The following is a 15,690-nucleotide window of genomic DNA, read 5'->3' on the forward strand; positions in this document are numbered from 1 at the left end:
GAGGAGAGAGAGAGAGGGGAGAGGAGAGAGAGGAGAGAGAGTAAACCTAGGGCTTTTTTCCACCTTATTTTCAATTAATGCTCACTGAACATAACTGTGTACAGTGCTCCAGTCTTACTCTTGGAAACAGGCATTCAGAAGACAGATACCTGCTTCTGCTGTGCACATGGAGAAGGAGGTAATCCTTACCTCTAGAATCTCTCTCCTCCAGAGGTTGCAGGATCCTCTTCCTGCCTCCAGAGTGGCAATTCTTCACTCATCTCATGCAGTTACACATCAATCAACTTCTTACAATGTGCCCCATCCATTCAAAAATCCAATCTGTAGTATTTAGTAGTGTCTATTAGCACAGCGCCATCATCTTTTAATATTTTCAAGTAGCATTTATTTTATTATTTATTTATTTTATTATTTATTTATTTATTTATTTTTTTGTTTTTTCGAGACAGGGTTTCTCTGTGGCTTTGGAGCCTGTCCTGGAACTAGCTCTGTAGACCAGGCTGGTCTCGAACTCACAGAGATCCACCTGCCTCTGCCTCCCGAGTGCTGGGATTAAAGGCATGCGCCACCATCGCCCGGCCTTTCAAGTAGCATTTAATGGCTTGATAAATGCTCATGATATAATTTTAAAGTAGATAGTGGCTTATAAATCTCAAGTTTTATTTGTATGTGTGTGAGAGAGTGAGGAAGATGAAGAAAAGGAAGAGGAGTAAAAGGAGGAGGAGGGGAAGTTGTGAAAATGTTGGGACATCTGTCTCTGGGCCATGAGGTATTGGAAGGGTGTTTATTTCCTTCATTTTCTAACTTTTCTAAATTGTGAACATGTTATATCAAAATGAGTAACAAGACTACTTTTGAAAGCCGTGATTTCTCTAAGAATGAAAGGTATCACCACCTTAACCTTAGCATTTATAGTGAGAATGGATTGGCATCCCAGTGGGTTGCTCCTTATAGCTCTGGTTTCTGTTGACTGTGATGAACTTTCACCTTTTACTCCACTTCAACCCTCCTTCCCTGAAGCTAGTGGGCATAGCTTTCAGCATCTCCCCTCATTGAAGAATGAGCCCCAGCCCAGGTCAGCACCTCCATGGTTGTACGCTCTGTGTGTCTCTCTCATCCCAAGGTGGCTCTGGCTGACTTGTCTTTCTGCTGGCTGTTCTCAAGACTGACACTTGCTGTCCAAGGACCATTTCAATTTGACATTATTGGTTTCAAGACAGTACCATGTATGTCCCAGGCTGGCCTAAATTTGTCTGATCTATCTGCCTCTACCTTCTGAGTGCTGGGATTACCAGGGTGCTTTACTTTGACATGTTGAAGCCCATGACTTATACACAGTAGGCAAGCACTCCACTGAGCTACATCCCAGCCTCACTTGTTATTAATGAATGTGCTGTTTCTATCTAGTGGGGCACCTTTTCTAAAATACATATCTTGACAATTTGTAGCTCTGCTTGACAGAGGTAGACACTGACAGTGACTGTGAGTTCTGAGAACACGTTCTGTTGTTATAATAAATTATAGAGCATCCTGTGTTGTCTCTTTGTAAAGAAGCCCAGTAAGTCATAGCTACAGCCTATGTGTCTGTCATCTAAGAAAGGAATGTGAATTGTGCCTGAGTTTCAATCCCTCCTCACTTCTCTTCCTCCCCTATGTCTTTCCCTGGCTCTGTCATCTCCAGTTTTCCTACATTCTGCTGTAATTCTACCTATGAGACCCCAGGCCTCGGGGCAGCTTGTGGGGGTCGGTTTCTCTCTGGTTGTTGGGCTGTAAGCAGTCATAGGGAACAGACGACACCTGTGAGTGCTCTACCACTGTCCCGTGTCCCAGCCTGGGTGCTGCATCTCATTCATATGATCGTTCCCCAACAAATGTAAGCCTATGTTTTGTGTGTAGTTAAGGTTGACCTTGGAATTTCAGCAATGTTTCCTGTTCTGTGGCGTATATTAAGTAATTTTTCTAGCAAACATGCCCCTGTTATAGAAATAGAAATAACCTGAAGACAAAAGAGAAGCAGTTTCTACATTGTAGGGGTAATCAAACCTGGAGTAGACTATCAGCAAAGGAGGTAAAGTTTCCATATCTGGAGAGCCTGAAAAATTGAGACAGAGCAGACGTCCATGAGGGTGGCTGCAGCACTAGATATGTCTGGAAGCAAGTAGACAGAATGACAGAAGGCTCTGGGATTTGATTATTGGCCTGGAGAAGGGAAGGCTGAGGGGAGACATTGAAAATCCTTCAAATACAGAAAATGGAGACTGCTGCTTTGCAGAAGGAAGCAAGTTGAAGGAGCTTAGCCTAAATCCCTAGGGGCATAGGTCTCTTCTGTTGTCAAGGGCGTAAAGCCACGGGTTGTGAAATTCTTGTAGAAATCTGCAAAACTAAAACATGTTTATTGTCTGGAGAGATGCAGAAAGTCTACTGCTATGAGCCTGTTGCAATAAAAATATGTTTCACTGCTTTGAATAGAGACAATTGTTTGCCTATATTCTATTGAATGCATAGCATTCTCCAGGGAAATGGAAACTCGCGTGTTTTGTAAAGCAGGGAGCATAGTCACTGATTGCTGGCTAGGAGGACTGGAGTCTAGCCAGGAGCCCTTTCCATCTCAGGACACTGGTGTTCCCAGCCAGCAACCATATATGAGCAGGCATTCCAGCAGAGCTCTGCTTGCTCAAGACAGCCTTATTGGGGCCACTGGAGCTCTTCTCAGTTAAAACAGAAGACTTGGGGGTCAGCACATTTAAGTACTTGCTGTGAAAGAGGAACTGAATCTATATATTTATTTCCCTTCTGGCATTTCACTGTAATGTCAGCTTTCAGCCACACGATGTCACGATTGGATTTTGATTTTTTTTTCACCTGTGTTTGGCTCCGCAGATGAAGGCATTTTCAAAGCTGGAACAGAGAGATCTGAAACGAGGGGGGCAGCAGAAGTCCAAGAGGATGAAGACACTCAAGTTGAGGTTCCTGTGGACCAGGTAATCCTCACACCTCTAAGTACCCTTAGAAACTGGAAACATAACTTTGATTCCCTCATGTGCTCAGGTGCCAAGGGGTCACATGATCTTCAGAGTAGAACTCTGCACCTCCAGTTCTTCCCAGTACCCCTCCAGAGAATATCCACCTGTCTCTCTTTAATGTGAAAATAGTGTGTTTTTAATAATCAGGGGAGACAAGAGGGAGCTCCATGTAAGCCACAATCTCACAGAGAAAGTCTGATTTTAAAAAAGGAGCCTTGGCTGGGATTTTTAAACTAGGAAAAAAAGAAGTGTTTTTATAATGCCATGATATTCTCTTCTTTGGGGTCTTTGAAATTTTTGTGGTTAGTTGTTTTTGTTTGTTTGATTGTTGTGTGTGTGTGTGTGTGTGTGTGTGTTTTAAAGAATTGTCATATAAATACAACTCAAATGTTTTCTCTGTGTGTAGTAATTTCCTTTCCTAGGCCAGGAGAACAATGTATTCATTTGTGTTTCAGAAAGATGTGTTAACAGAAGAAATTAAGCCATGTTAATTCTGGCTAAATGCAAGAAGTAAGCCAGTTACCCATGTGTTCCTGTGTGTGTGAATCTGAGTGTGTGTAGGTCAGAAGTAGGCATCAAGCATCTTCCTCAGTTGTTCTATATTTTATTTCTGAGATGGGGTTTCTCACTAACCCTGGAGCTCACTGACTTGACTAGACTAGCTGGCTAGCAAGTCCCTGGGACCCATGCCGCTACCTTTTCAACAGCGGGTTAAAGATGTGTGCTATGCCTGGCTCTCATGTGGCTTCTGGACATCTGAAATTAGGTCCTCATGCTTGCTAGCAGGCTCTTTACCCACTGAGCCATCTCCCTAGACCCTATCACACTTTGTTTTTTAATAAAGTAATTCTTTATTAAATATGATTAGCATTATAGGGTATTTTTTCTTCACTTTCTTAATTTTTACACTGAAAGATTTTGAAGAGTTCATATTGATGAAACAATGAACTTTTGAAGGCCCCCACTGTGTGTGCCAACATGTTTACACCTACATTCTAAAGGAGAGGATAATAAAATTGAAGCCTAATTAACCAAACTGTTGACCCTGGTACCCTCTGCTGTACAGATTATGTTATTCTGGTACTTTTAGGCTTCACACCATATTGAACTCATTTGGAGAACTTTAAAACAAAATACTTGAAACGATTCTATTACACTTTTTAATACATTCATGGCAATTCTATCTGGAGGGTTGGGATTTAGTGCTAGACTCTGGAGGAAGGGAGCGATGACTAGGAATTGCCATGCATCTGTGACTATTATGTGCTATTTCCTTTTCTGAAAGCAAATTTCATAATAGGCAGATCCACAAGTGATCTCCCCACACGTTTGTCTTAACAGGGCAGCAGCGTGACTGATGCTTGATTATTTATTCCACCATACTTTCTGCACACACCGTCTTCCCTATGAAAAGCCTGATGTGCTAAAATTCATAGATTTAAAAAATCCAATTTATTCTAGGATTTGCTCTCACTAAAAATTTTTCATAAACCCAGTTATAGTTGTTTTTTTTCCCTGGGAGAAAACAGAATTTTAATTCTACTGTGAAACCATAATTAAATATTGTATTTTCAGACAAAGGAGAGTAATCATGTATGTATAAAACTTATTAGTTGTAGAAGCCAAGACTAATTTATATTCTAAAGTCAGAGAACACCATAGCATCCTAGTAAAGGAAATGTCTCTCCACTGATTGTTTCTGAAGCAGCGTGTGCAGTTGTGAGAGGCATCTGTTTACTTAGGTGTTTTCTGATTTGGAGGGAGGGGCATGGAAGGGAGAACGGATGTATGATGTCACTAGGGCAGCCTTGCATCTGCAGTGCTCGGTTTCTTACGGGCTGTGTGGAGATAACCGAATAAAATGCAGCGGGGCAGGAGTGACAGAGAAACCTCAAGTGCTGGATGAGAACGGCACCAGCACACAGACCGACTTGGAGGAAAGAAAGCACATGGCAGAGGCTCTTCCTTGCTTCCTTCCACTCCTTTCCTTTCCACACAGTGCTGGGAATCCTCGGGCCCATTGGCTCCATGCTGGGCACCAGGTGCTGGGGGCTGGTCTTTGAGCCACTTCAGTGTGCTAAGTAGCCATGATCTTAGTATTTGCGAAACCAGCGAGGGTGTGGAGAGATCCACTAGCTCCATAACAATGAGAACAGCTCTAAAGAAGACAACCTGTATGGTCTGCATTGAATAGCAGCTGCCTTTTATCAGGTATACGCTGAGGGCCAGGAACTGCATGATTCTTAAATGACCATGGTGACAACCTGACAGACAGGCCTTCCTTACAATCTTCCCATTCCGTGCATACATACACACATGTAAACATACACATATATATACATATATACATTCATATATATGTGTGTGTGTAAGTGCAGGTATGTATTCATTCTGTTTTCACCATGTAGACCCCAGGGACTGAGGTCTTCAGGCTTGGCAGCAGTCACCTTTACCCACAGCCTTCTCACTGGACCTGAATGTTTTCTCAAGATGTTTGTATAACGAATGGCCTTGGAGAGCAAAGGCAATGACTTCCTCAGTGGAGGCAGTTTTGTCTCTAGAGGGATATTTGGCTATTTGTGGGGATGCTTTGTTGTCAAAACTTAGTGAGTTTGTTGGATCTAGTGAGTCATGGCCAGCAGTGTCACTAGTTACCTCTAATGAACATAAGAACCCTCCCCAACAAAAATTATGTGACCCATAATGCCAACAGTGACGAGAGGCCCGGTCTGTTTTTTGTCCTCTAATAATAAAGGAAATGGCTCCTTGTGGTTCAAAACCAGGACGATTTACTGCCCATTATAAAGATTTAATGCCATTGATTCTCATACTTAAGATTGGCTGAGAAGGCAAATTTTTATGCTACGTGTATATATTTTCATAATAAAATAATGAAAAAGATCTGAGCTCCCCAAGCCTGGAGCTCTGTTTCTGATACTCAAACCACAGAGAGGTTATTATGTAGCCCTTTCCCATGTGGTAAGCATGGGAGACACTCTGTTTTTGACCATTGCATCTGTGAAGCTCTGGAAGATTAGTGTGTTTGCCGTACAGGAGGCAGACCCGCAGTTCATCATGCCTTCTGTCTCCAGCATATGTGTTCATGGAGGGCGTGCTGTGGGCTCGTGTATCTATTGTATGGCAAATTTCAGCCAAGAGTCAGAGTTCTGTCCCTAATCCAGATTCGTTTTGTTAGTCAGAGACTAGCAACATTCATGGAGTTCTGTTGCTATGGCCATAACATCTGCCAGAGATAATTTAGGAGAAGAAAGGTTTATCTTGTATCATGGTCCAAGTCTATCAATGTGTGGTATGCAGAAGAGAATTCTGGTTGTGTATGATGGACCAGGAATTAGAGGGCAAGACCAGAACCTGGGCCGATGCTATAGCCTTCAAAAGCTTCCAGCAGCAAGGTTCTACTTCCTAAAGGCTCCATCACCTTTCAGAAGGCGCCACTACTGGGGCACAAGCATTCAAAGCCCAATCCTTTGGGGGAAAATTTCAGAGTCTAGACATTGTAGTGGTGGGCCTAATACTGCTTTGAAACTCATGGGGAGATGCTTATGTATCTAGAGAGGCCAGACCAGACCGAATGGCTTTTGTAGTAATGAGAATTTCAAAATGGCCTTATGCTGAGCTGTTTTGTTAACTAGTATAGAAATACCATCCTGAATGCTGGAGCAGACAAAGTTTTATTTTGTTGTTTTAATTGGAGGTATGGCATTTGTTATTTTCTGATGCATATATTTCACCTATATATTCCAGCCGAAGTTGTGTGTGTAATACTTTCAAGGCAACCATTTTGACAAGGGTTACAGCAAAAAGCACAATTCCTCACCCTACCTATCCCATCTCTGCTTCTATTCCTGGGGGTAACCAACCTGAATTAATTTATTTCACGTTTTCTGGAATATATAATACCGTAATTTAATACCTCTAAGGTCTTTAAGGCTTACACGAGGGCATGTGGCATTTTAATAATTTTATTTTATAATCTTGTCACCTCAGATTTCATGAAACTATCTCTTGATTTTATTTTTTACAATTTATGTTGCTTATGGAACCTTCTACCTAATGATGATGGGAGCTGGTTACTCGATTGCTCTTCCCTCCTTCCTCCCACCCATAATAAGTCAACACAGTATACAAACATACCCTTTTCTTTCTAATATTTTTATAATTATTTTTCCTGGTTTAATTTTTAATCTGCAAGTTATCCTATCTATGAACCTTCTTTGTAGACTCTAGTTACGCTGTCACCTTCATTCCTCCCTAGCCTGACTATTAACCATTGTTTTCTGCTTAGGTTTCTATACACCTGTTCCTGAAGCTGTGGGTCTCCACTTGATCCATTATCCACATTTTTGTGAATATGCAATCTTTTTTGTCCCCTTTCTCAAGCCCTCTAGTCACCAAAGCTATTTGGTGTATCTACTTAGCATCTACTTCTCAGATTGGGCCTGTTTGTTTTCCTCATCATTATTTGGGGAATTCCCTCTGTTTTTCAGGGGATGGATCCTGGTATTTGGATTACATGTCTTCTTTCTTTGCTAAACCTTCAGTAAAGAAAAGTTGTCCCCACAAAATGAAGGTGTAATCAGTTTTCCTTTAGTAGTTGCCAGAAAAATGCTTCATAGGAGGTACATTGTATGGGAGAGACTTTTCAGTAGTATTGGGGCTTAAACCTAGGTTCTCATGCATACAGAGGCAAGTGATACAGCCCCAGTGAGAGGTGTTTCATATCTGAGAGTTGCCTTGGTTTCTCTACTCAAACTTGACTGTCAGTGTGGCTAGGTATAAAACTCTAGGGTCACGTGACTTCTATCAAGACTTGGAAAACCTTGCTCAATTTTGCTTCCCATTCAGAAGGGCAGTTGAGAAGTTTGGTAGCTTTGCCTTTCCTGAAATTCTGATTGACACTTCCCCCATCTCTGGGTTCATTTCTTTGTTCCTAGCATTCAGACAGTTTCTAAGTAGGCTCCTTGGTGTAGTCTTTTTGCTTGCTAACTACTCATTGTACTTCTCTTATTCTGGAAATGTTTGATTCTAGTTCTGGAAGTCATGTTGAATTGTTTCTTTGATAATCTTCTTTCTGGAGCTTCAGTATTTGTACATAGGACATACTGAAGCCATAATTATCTCTTCTGCTTTGTATCTCTATGAATTGTTTGTTAGATTTTTAAAATGTCAGTTTATATCATATATGTCTCTTACATATGTAACATCAAATATACAGGGTGTAAGACACACCCACAAGAACAGTCTGCCAGGGATTGAGCTCATTGCCTTGTGCTTGCTCAGCAGGGACTCTTCTAAGGTCACATACTTTCAGCCCCTTCTGTTGATATTCTCACCTGGGTTATCATATCCTTAATCCTTCTAGATACTTTCATATTTTCTGAATGTTCATTCCCCCATTTGACCCATCTGTGGTGTAAACCACTTTTGGGTGGGCTACTCAGTCTAGGGGTTGTAACCCACCCTGCAGTTCAGTTATTCCAGGGTCCCAGAGAGGCACTATCTGGAAGATAATGGGCTAGGAGACAAGAAGGAGGCTAAGCGAGATTCTTGTCAAAGCCTCCGTTTATTAGAGATGGGGTACAGCTTATATAGGGTAAGGAGTTGGGGGCTGGGCACGGGGGCCTGAGCTCTTGCTGCGTGGTTCATGTTGGTCACATGGTCCAGGAGGTTACCTTTGGTCAGGTCATGTAGGCCAGGAAGTCACAACTAGGAGCTGACACACCTAGTTCTCTAGATAGTTTGGAATGTGGGGTGGGTTCCGCTAACAGATAGCTCTCCATTAACAGCCAATTTGGGTGTGGGGTAGGCTCTGTCAATAGAACTATTCCTAACACAATTAGGGGTGTGGGGTTCTCTGCAGACTCCCCAGGGTGATGGTTCCTGCAATAATCCTAGGAGGAAATTGGCTCCTGACAGTGTGGTGTGTACTTGATTGAATATATGTGCACATGAGTAGAACGTGTGTGTGGAAACTGGAGGTTTGACTTGGAGTGTCTTTCTCTGTTACCCTTACCCTTATGTTTTGAGCACAGGTGTCTCAGTAAACTAGGAGCACATTAGTTTGATCCAACGAACCTCTGGGATTCTCCCGGCTCTGATTCCTCTGTCCACAGTGTAGGGTTAATGATGCATGTGCCTAACTACTGAGTGGTTAGGAATCTGAACGCCGGTCCTCATGCTTCTACAATAGTCACTCTACCAGCTAAATGAGCTCCTCGGCCCCTGAATGCTCTTTTTAATAACACACTATTCCTGTTTCATGGATATGACGTCTTCCCTTTTCCAAATTCTAATGTTCTATTATTTAAAAACCTCATTTTTCTAGTGTGGTTCTTATGAGTTTCTTTTTTGTCTTTCTGTTTTGTTTCCTGCCTTGGTGCTAGGGAGATTGTGTGTGTGTGTGTGTGTGTGTGTGTGTGTGTGTGTGTGTGTGTGAATCATTAAGTACAGTGCATAGGCAGAACTTACCAGGAGAGATCCAGGGCAGTGTGATTGGTTGGTAGTATTCAAGGGAAGAGCTTCTCTATATTTTGGTAGTCTTAGCATTGTTCTCCTGTTTCTTAAGAGAAGACTCTTTAGGTATTTTCTTTGCATGAGCCTAGTGCTCAACAGTTAGGACCTGACTGTGAGAAGGGTATTTGGAACTCTCCCCAAGAGAACTCTCTTTGGCTTCAACACACTGGATGCACATACCTATTCTTTAGCTTCCCTTTCTGTACGTTTGAGTTTTTCTTCTCTGACATCTACTCCTATTGGCCATACAACTACTGACTTTTTTGTGCCTCAATTTTTGTTGCTATTATTTCCTTTTCAGTCTTCAGTATCTTTATGGATAGATTCCTTTAAAAATTCCTTTTATTGATGCTTTGGAGGGACATTTGAAGGATGTCAGGGAGCAAAACAAATCCATATTATTCAGTTTACAGTGTTCAACCAGAAGTCACTTTTCTCCTAAACCATCTTCATGTAATCTGTGCTAGAGATGAGAACCGAAGGCCTGTGACTAGATTCCCCAGGAGAGGGTCCGTTCATTGTCAACCCTGACTCTCCTGTGCCTGCTTGGCATGCCACATATTCTTCAGCTGATTTTCTTTATTCTCTCACCTTGTCCTGAGTTAAGTGCTTATGTTGCTTGTCCAGCCCCTTGGGTAGTTAGTTTCAGCTGTGACTACTTCAGATGTTCACATCTTCTGAACACAGTACCACTTCAAAGACTCTATAGCCAGTTCACAGGGTATAGCCAGAAAACAAGAGTTTGAAATCTGAACCCATAGATTTTCCTGGCTTCTCAGTCTATCGCTGACTTTACCTGGAGATGACCAGTAATCACCTGCAGCTTCTCTCAGAAACCCAGCAAGAGGAAGGGCCTCTAAGTATCCATTTTTCATATACAATAACATAACCCCAACCATTCTTCAATGAAATGCACTTATTAAGCAGAAGTGTAAACATCTAGAAACAAAGGAAACCTGGACTCTTATTTTGCCACAGAAGAAAAAGTCCTCATTAGAGAAAGTCATTTTTCCACAGAGAAGCCACTTGCTGATGGTGCTCTTGGCACAGGAGGAAGCCCTGGCTTCTGCTTTATGGCTTCTTAGAACCTCTCATGAGGAGCAGTAGAGCGATTAGGAACTCCTGATTTCCCCATAATTGGCTCTACCTGAGCACCGGGCCACTCAGCCTTCAGTGACTTTGAAAATTAAAGGAGTCAGAACCAGCAGTTCATGCGTGCTCTTTGTATTCCAGCCACAGGTCATTGGTGATCACATTCCTGCTAGTTCTGTGAGCATCAGCAGGGAGGGTCAGGGTGAGGGTGAGCAGAACTCCTAACCTTCCTATGCACTTGCAGAAAGTGGGCTTTCAGTGGCGCTGTGTTTGTAGATTTATGTTTAATTGAGAGAAATGCTGTTAAACATTAAAATATAGCCTGCAGGGATTTCAGTGAAAATAAAATAAAATCAACATTTCTTTTTAAAATGAGAAAACTCCCCCTTCCCCCCCACCCCCCCGCATGATGACTTAATAACCCCATGCCATCCAGATGCTTCCAGGAAACTACATTTTTATATGGATGTTATAGGAGCTGTCAGAGCTCTACAGGGCCTAAATGAAACATCACTGACCAGTGGCAAACTCATCCTCACTCCTCATCTGTACCTGGGATCATGCCTCTGAATATAATCACCACTTCTGTGGTCTTTGTGTCCTCAGACAATATCACCACCCCCCATGAAAGTCAGCCCTGGAAAGCTGAGAACAAAAAAGCACTACTTTGCTATCATGAAAAATTGAAACTGATTATTTCAAAATACCTCATTCAACTTGGTAGGAGATGATTTTAGTTTCCATGGGAACAGAAATAAAAACAAGCACAATAATTTCTGTACCTTCACTGCCATGCCTCTGCCATAGAGTACAGAAATACCTTCCGTTCCAAAGTCAGCACCAAGCCCACACACATCCCCATGTTACAGATACAGAGGGCAGTTTCCATGGACCCCTAGGGAGTCTCCCCACCTTTACTGACTCAGCTTTCCAGTTTCTAGGTGTGCTTTGTTTTCAGGATGGGAAGAATGTTGTGCAGGAAAGGGTAGATAGATGGTGTCACTTGACTAGAAATTCTGTGTCTTTTAGATAGCTTAGAACATGAAGATATATCCCCCCAGGAATGATAATGTTAATATAATAAATGAGGGTACTTTTTTCCTAAGTGGGCTGGGTACTGGCTTAGCTGTCTTCTCCTGTTTCTAATTTTTGAAGCTTTAGTTACTGTCAAAGTACGATGAGGCATTTCAGGCATAAGTCATTTAGACAGCCCCATCTTGCTGTGAAGTCTTCTTCCAAGTAGCTGATGCTTTTGGTGTCAGGTACCTTGTTTTCATAAGATTTCGACATCCCATGGCCTTTCCTCCTGGTGCTCAGAAACCCCGAGTAAATCTTCATAGCAGCAAGCATGATAAAAGATTTAAATGCTGTGAGGATGTAGCCAGTGATAACAACTCCCAGACCAAGACTAAATGGCAAGATGTGATGTGGGCAGACCTGGGCAAAATGTACTGAAAATAATAACAAATATTAAGAACAATTACTAAAATATATTATAGAATATATGATATATTACTAACAAATTTAATCTAAAAGGCAAAAGTTGATTTTCATATGCAGAGCTCTTTGTTTAAGGGTCTGTGGTGTCTGTGATTATACAAATGTCTATAATATGTATGTGTCTCTAACCCACTAACCTTGTGCGCTTTGGGTCAGTGCCAACGAGTCTAGAAGACTGGAACCATGAAGTTTAAGTGACTTCTGAGCTCATGGTTATATTGTTATATATATAAGTTTAATACTCATTTCAAATAGAGTACAATAAATACATTTTTAACTCCAGTAAGACAGAATTGTATTTTATATAGAGTATAGTATTGTGCAATTACTCATAGGCATGAGCTAGTCCTGAAATTTCAGGATGTGTATACCCCTGGGAGAAACGATTTCTGTAGGAAAACCTGTCCTCTGAGAATTTGAGTCACAAATTGACCAAAATTTGATGCAAGCATAGGGAGAGGACGTGATCACGGATAAAAACACTTTCCAAGTCACTACTTTTGCAAATCTGTTTCTTTTCTTATAATACGGTTTTAAAAACAACAACCGTAGATGAGCGGTAGGACTAGAATAAATCTTCTTGACCCAAAATTATTCCAGCCACAGTCATCGCTGTACTTCCAAATTTCAACCAGTGGACCCACAGATTTTAAGATAAAAATGTAACTTCCTTTTAAAGAAGCTTCATTACAGCCAGAATGCCCTTTTAACATGATCTGTTTGTGACTGTGCTGCTCATATGGTCGAGAACCATATGATGTTCTGTGATGTCGAGTACTCTCTGATGGGGGCGTCCAGTGGGTCCAGTGTCACCAGGTGTTGAGTGTTGGGGTTTTTGACTCAGAACCTGATGCTTAAGTTGTGGTCGTAACTGCTTGAGGCCAGAATTTTATTTTGCTCTCTAAATGCTTCATCCCAGGAAAAGGTGGGGAGAACTTACCGAATTCTATCTTCTTCAGTATCTGCAAATTAGGGTAATAACAGTATTGTCCTCACATCACTGTTGAAGGTTAATCCGGATGTCATTATGCATATGAGATGCCCAGAACCTGATACCTGGTACCAGGAGAGGGCTTGATAAATGTGCACCTCTGTCTCCACTGGGTCTTCTCCTTTACCATATTAAAGATTAGGAATATCACTAGTCAGTGGGCTTAGAGATGAACAGGAGAAGACCTCTCCTGAGGGGTTTCCAGGGATCTCCACAGAGAAGACTGACATTTCCCCCATAATTCTATGTTCACACCAATATTTTTTTTTTTTTTCGGGGGGAAGCTCTGGTTTTGGTTAGCAATTTGTATGTACTAATTTTGTTTCACCTACAGTTAGAGGATTTGAGAATCCCGAAGGAATCCATACACAGTAAGGGTGCCTAGCAGCTAGTGATCTACCTGAAGGAGGAGCCATGAGGCTCCATGGAGTAGGTGGTGCTAATTAAGGGGAAAGATGCATTCTCCATGCACAGACAAAAGGGGACTGGGCTAAGGGTTTGTTGTTTGTTTGTTTCTTAGGAAACACTAAATTTCAGGCTGGGAAAGGCTGCATTCAATTTCCCTTTCCTGTCACATTATATGTGGAAGGAACTCTCTCTCTATATATATCTATCTCTGTGTGTGTGTGTGTGCACATGTGTATGTGTGTGCACGTGTGTACATGTACATGCATATGTGTGCACAGTGAAGGGAGTACTTGGGTAGTGCATGCGTGTACAAAGTCTGCTATGAAAAAGAACTACTAGCTGAGTGACTTAAGCAGCAAAAACCCCCTATCCCCTGGTTTTGGAGGCTGTAAATTTGGGGTCCTCATGTGGACGTACCTCAGTCCTGCAATTACCCCCTTTCTCTAAGGGTACCAGTCACACAAATGGCATCACTTTGATTTAGTCACCTCTTTAGAGACTGTTCCCCAGTATAGTTACCTTCTGAGGTTTGGGGGGCTAACATCGGTTTATGAATTGCCAAGGGAGGCCAGCAAAACATCTCGGTCTGAAACTGTGAGAAAATGGGGCATATCCCTGATTTCATGCTGCCCAAAAGGTCACAGTGATACTAGTGTGAAGGGGTGGAGCCAGGTTTTAATGGCTGCTTCTGTACAAGGCATGATCAGTGAGGAGAAGCTGATCAGAAGCGGAGACTTTAGTCCTAGCTCTGCCTTCAGAGGGAGCTTACATCTCTGTCTTTTCTGATGTTGAAAGGCGTGGTTGTCTCTGGACAAGCCAGGGCATTTCCGTTCTGTCCCCTTCCCTCCCGCTGGGACAATCAGGCTTGCAGCTGGCAAGTGAGATGTGGAAGTGCTGCCTGCGGATGTGTCTCACTGGCCACACCACGGTGGGGAACTGAGTCACCTCAGAGGCCCCTTGATTTCAGAAAGCCGCCGTTGCTTTTGTCTCCTGCCAGCATATTCCCATTGCTTTAGGAAGGGGACAGCAGTTTGGAAACAAATGTGTTTTACGATAGTAACTTTGTTGCCAAAAATATATACCCGATATCTCGAAAGCAAAGCCTGACCAGTGCTGCTGGGCGGGAGCTGGCGAGCTCTGGAAATGGACCTAGCCGTCCCAGGGGACCTAATCACCTGCTAGCTTGCATTGTAGCTGTGTAAACTCACAGAGGGGAAAAAGCCACTAAGTGACTTAATCTCTTTTTTTTATTGCATTTTAAATTTTATTTTTTTGGTGTGTGCATATGTGCTACCGTACGTATGTAGAGATAAGAAAACTACTTGTGAGAGTCAGTTATCTCCTCTCGCCATATGATTCCGGGGATGAACTTAAGTCCTCGGGCTTGGCAGCAGGTACCATTACCCACTGAGCCATCTCATTGGCCCAAGCGTCTTAATCTGAACGTCACTTTATCTCTCTGTGAATGAAAACACATACAGCTGTATGTGAACTCTTAGGAAATAGTTTCATTCACACAGTAGTGCAAGCCCGGTACCCCTCCCCCTTTTATCGAGACAAACTCTCAGTTATTCCAGGCTGCCCTCAAATTCACTATATAATTGAGAATGACCTTAAACTTCCGAATCCTGTACCTCACCTCCTGAGAGCTGGGATTAGAGACATGTGTCATCATACCCTCCACTACATCTGATCGATGCTGGGATTAGAGACGTGTGTCACCATACCCTCTACTACGTCTGATTTTATTCAGTGCTGGGATTTGAAACCAGGGCTTCATGCATGCTAGGTAAGCGCTTTACCAACTAAGCTACATATCCAACCCTGTAGAGTTTTCATCAGACAACTGGAGGAGCCCATGTGAACGTGCATGATAGACCGCACTCTCTCTGTCCCCGTGTGCTTGGTCTCACTTGGTCCTGCTGCAGTCTTCTGAAGCCTGAGCCATCCTTACCTGCAGAGGGACTAAGAACTTTCTGAGCTACTTTCTAGAGTCTTATGACCTTCTCTCCTTCCAGACACAAATGTGCCAATTGGGGTGAAATAGCTACACCAGGAGGCCCTAGATGATCACCCTCATGTAGACAGAGGGCGTGATATTCTCTCTCTCTCTCTCTCTCTCTCTCTCTCTCTCTCTCTCTC

At 42.5% G+C, this 15,690-nt stretch overlaps 1 protein-coding gene across 2 annotated transcripts in view; it reads left to right on the forward strand.

The window, feature by feature from the left end:
• The window catches only part of Dcdc2 (doublecortin domain containing 2), a 156,237-nt gene that overhangs the window by 134,321 nt on the left and 6,226 nt on the right, over positions 1 to 15,690 (forward strand). For both annotated transcript variants that reach the window (XM_005354984.3, XM_026782837.1), the window contains exon 9: positions 2,881 to 2,981. In XM_005354984.3, the coding sequence (XP_005355041.1) occupies positions 2,881 to 2,981 (101 nt within the window). The remainder of the gene's footprint in view (positions 1 to 2,880; positions 2,982 to 15,690) is intronic.

This window comes from Microtus ochrogaster, chromosome 16, assembly GCF_000317375.1.
Source record: "Microtus ochrogaster isolate Prairie Vole_2 chromosome 16, MicOch1.0, whole genome shotgun sequence".
NCBI lineage: Eukaryota > Metazoa > Chordata > Mammalia > Rodentia > Cricetidae > Microtus > Microtus ochrogaster.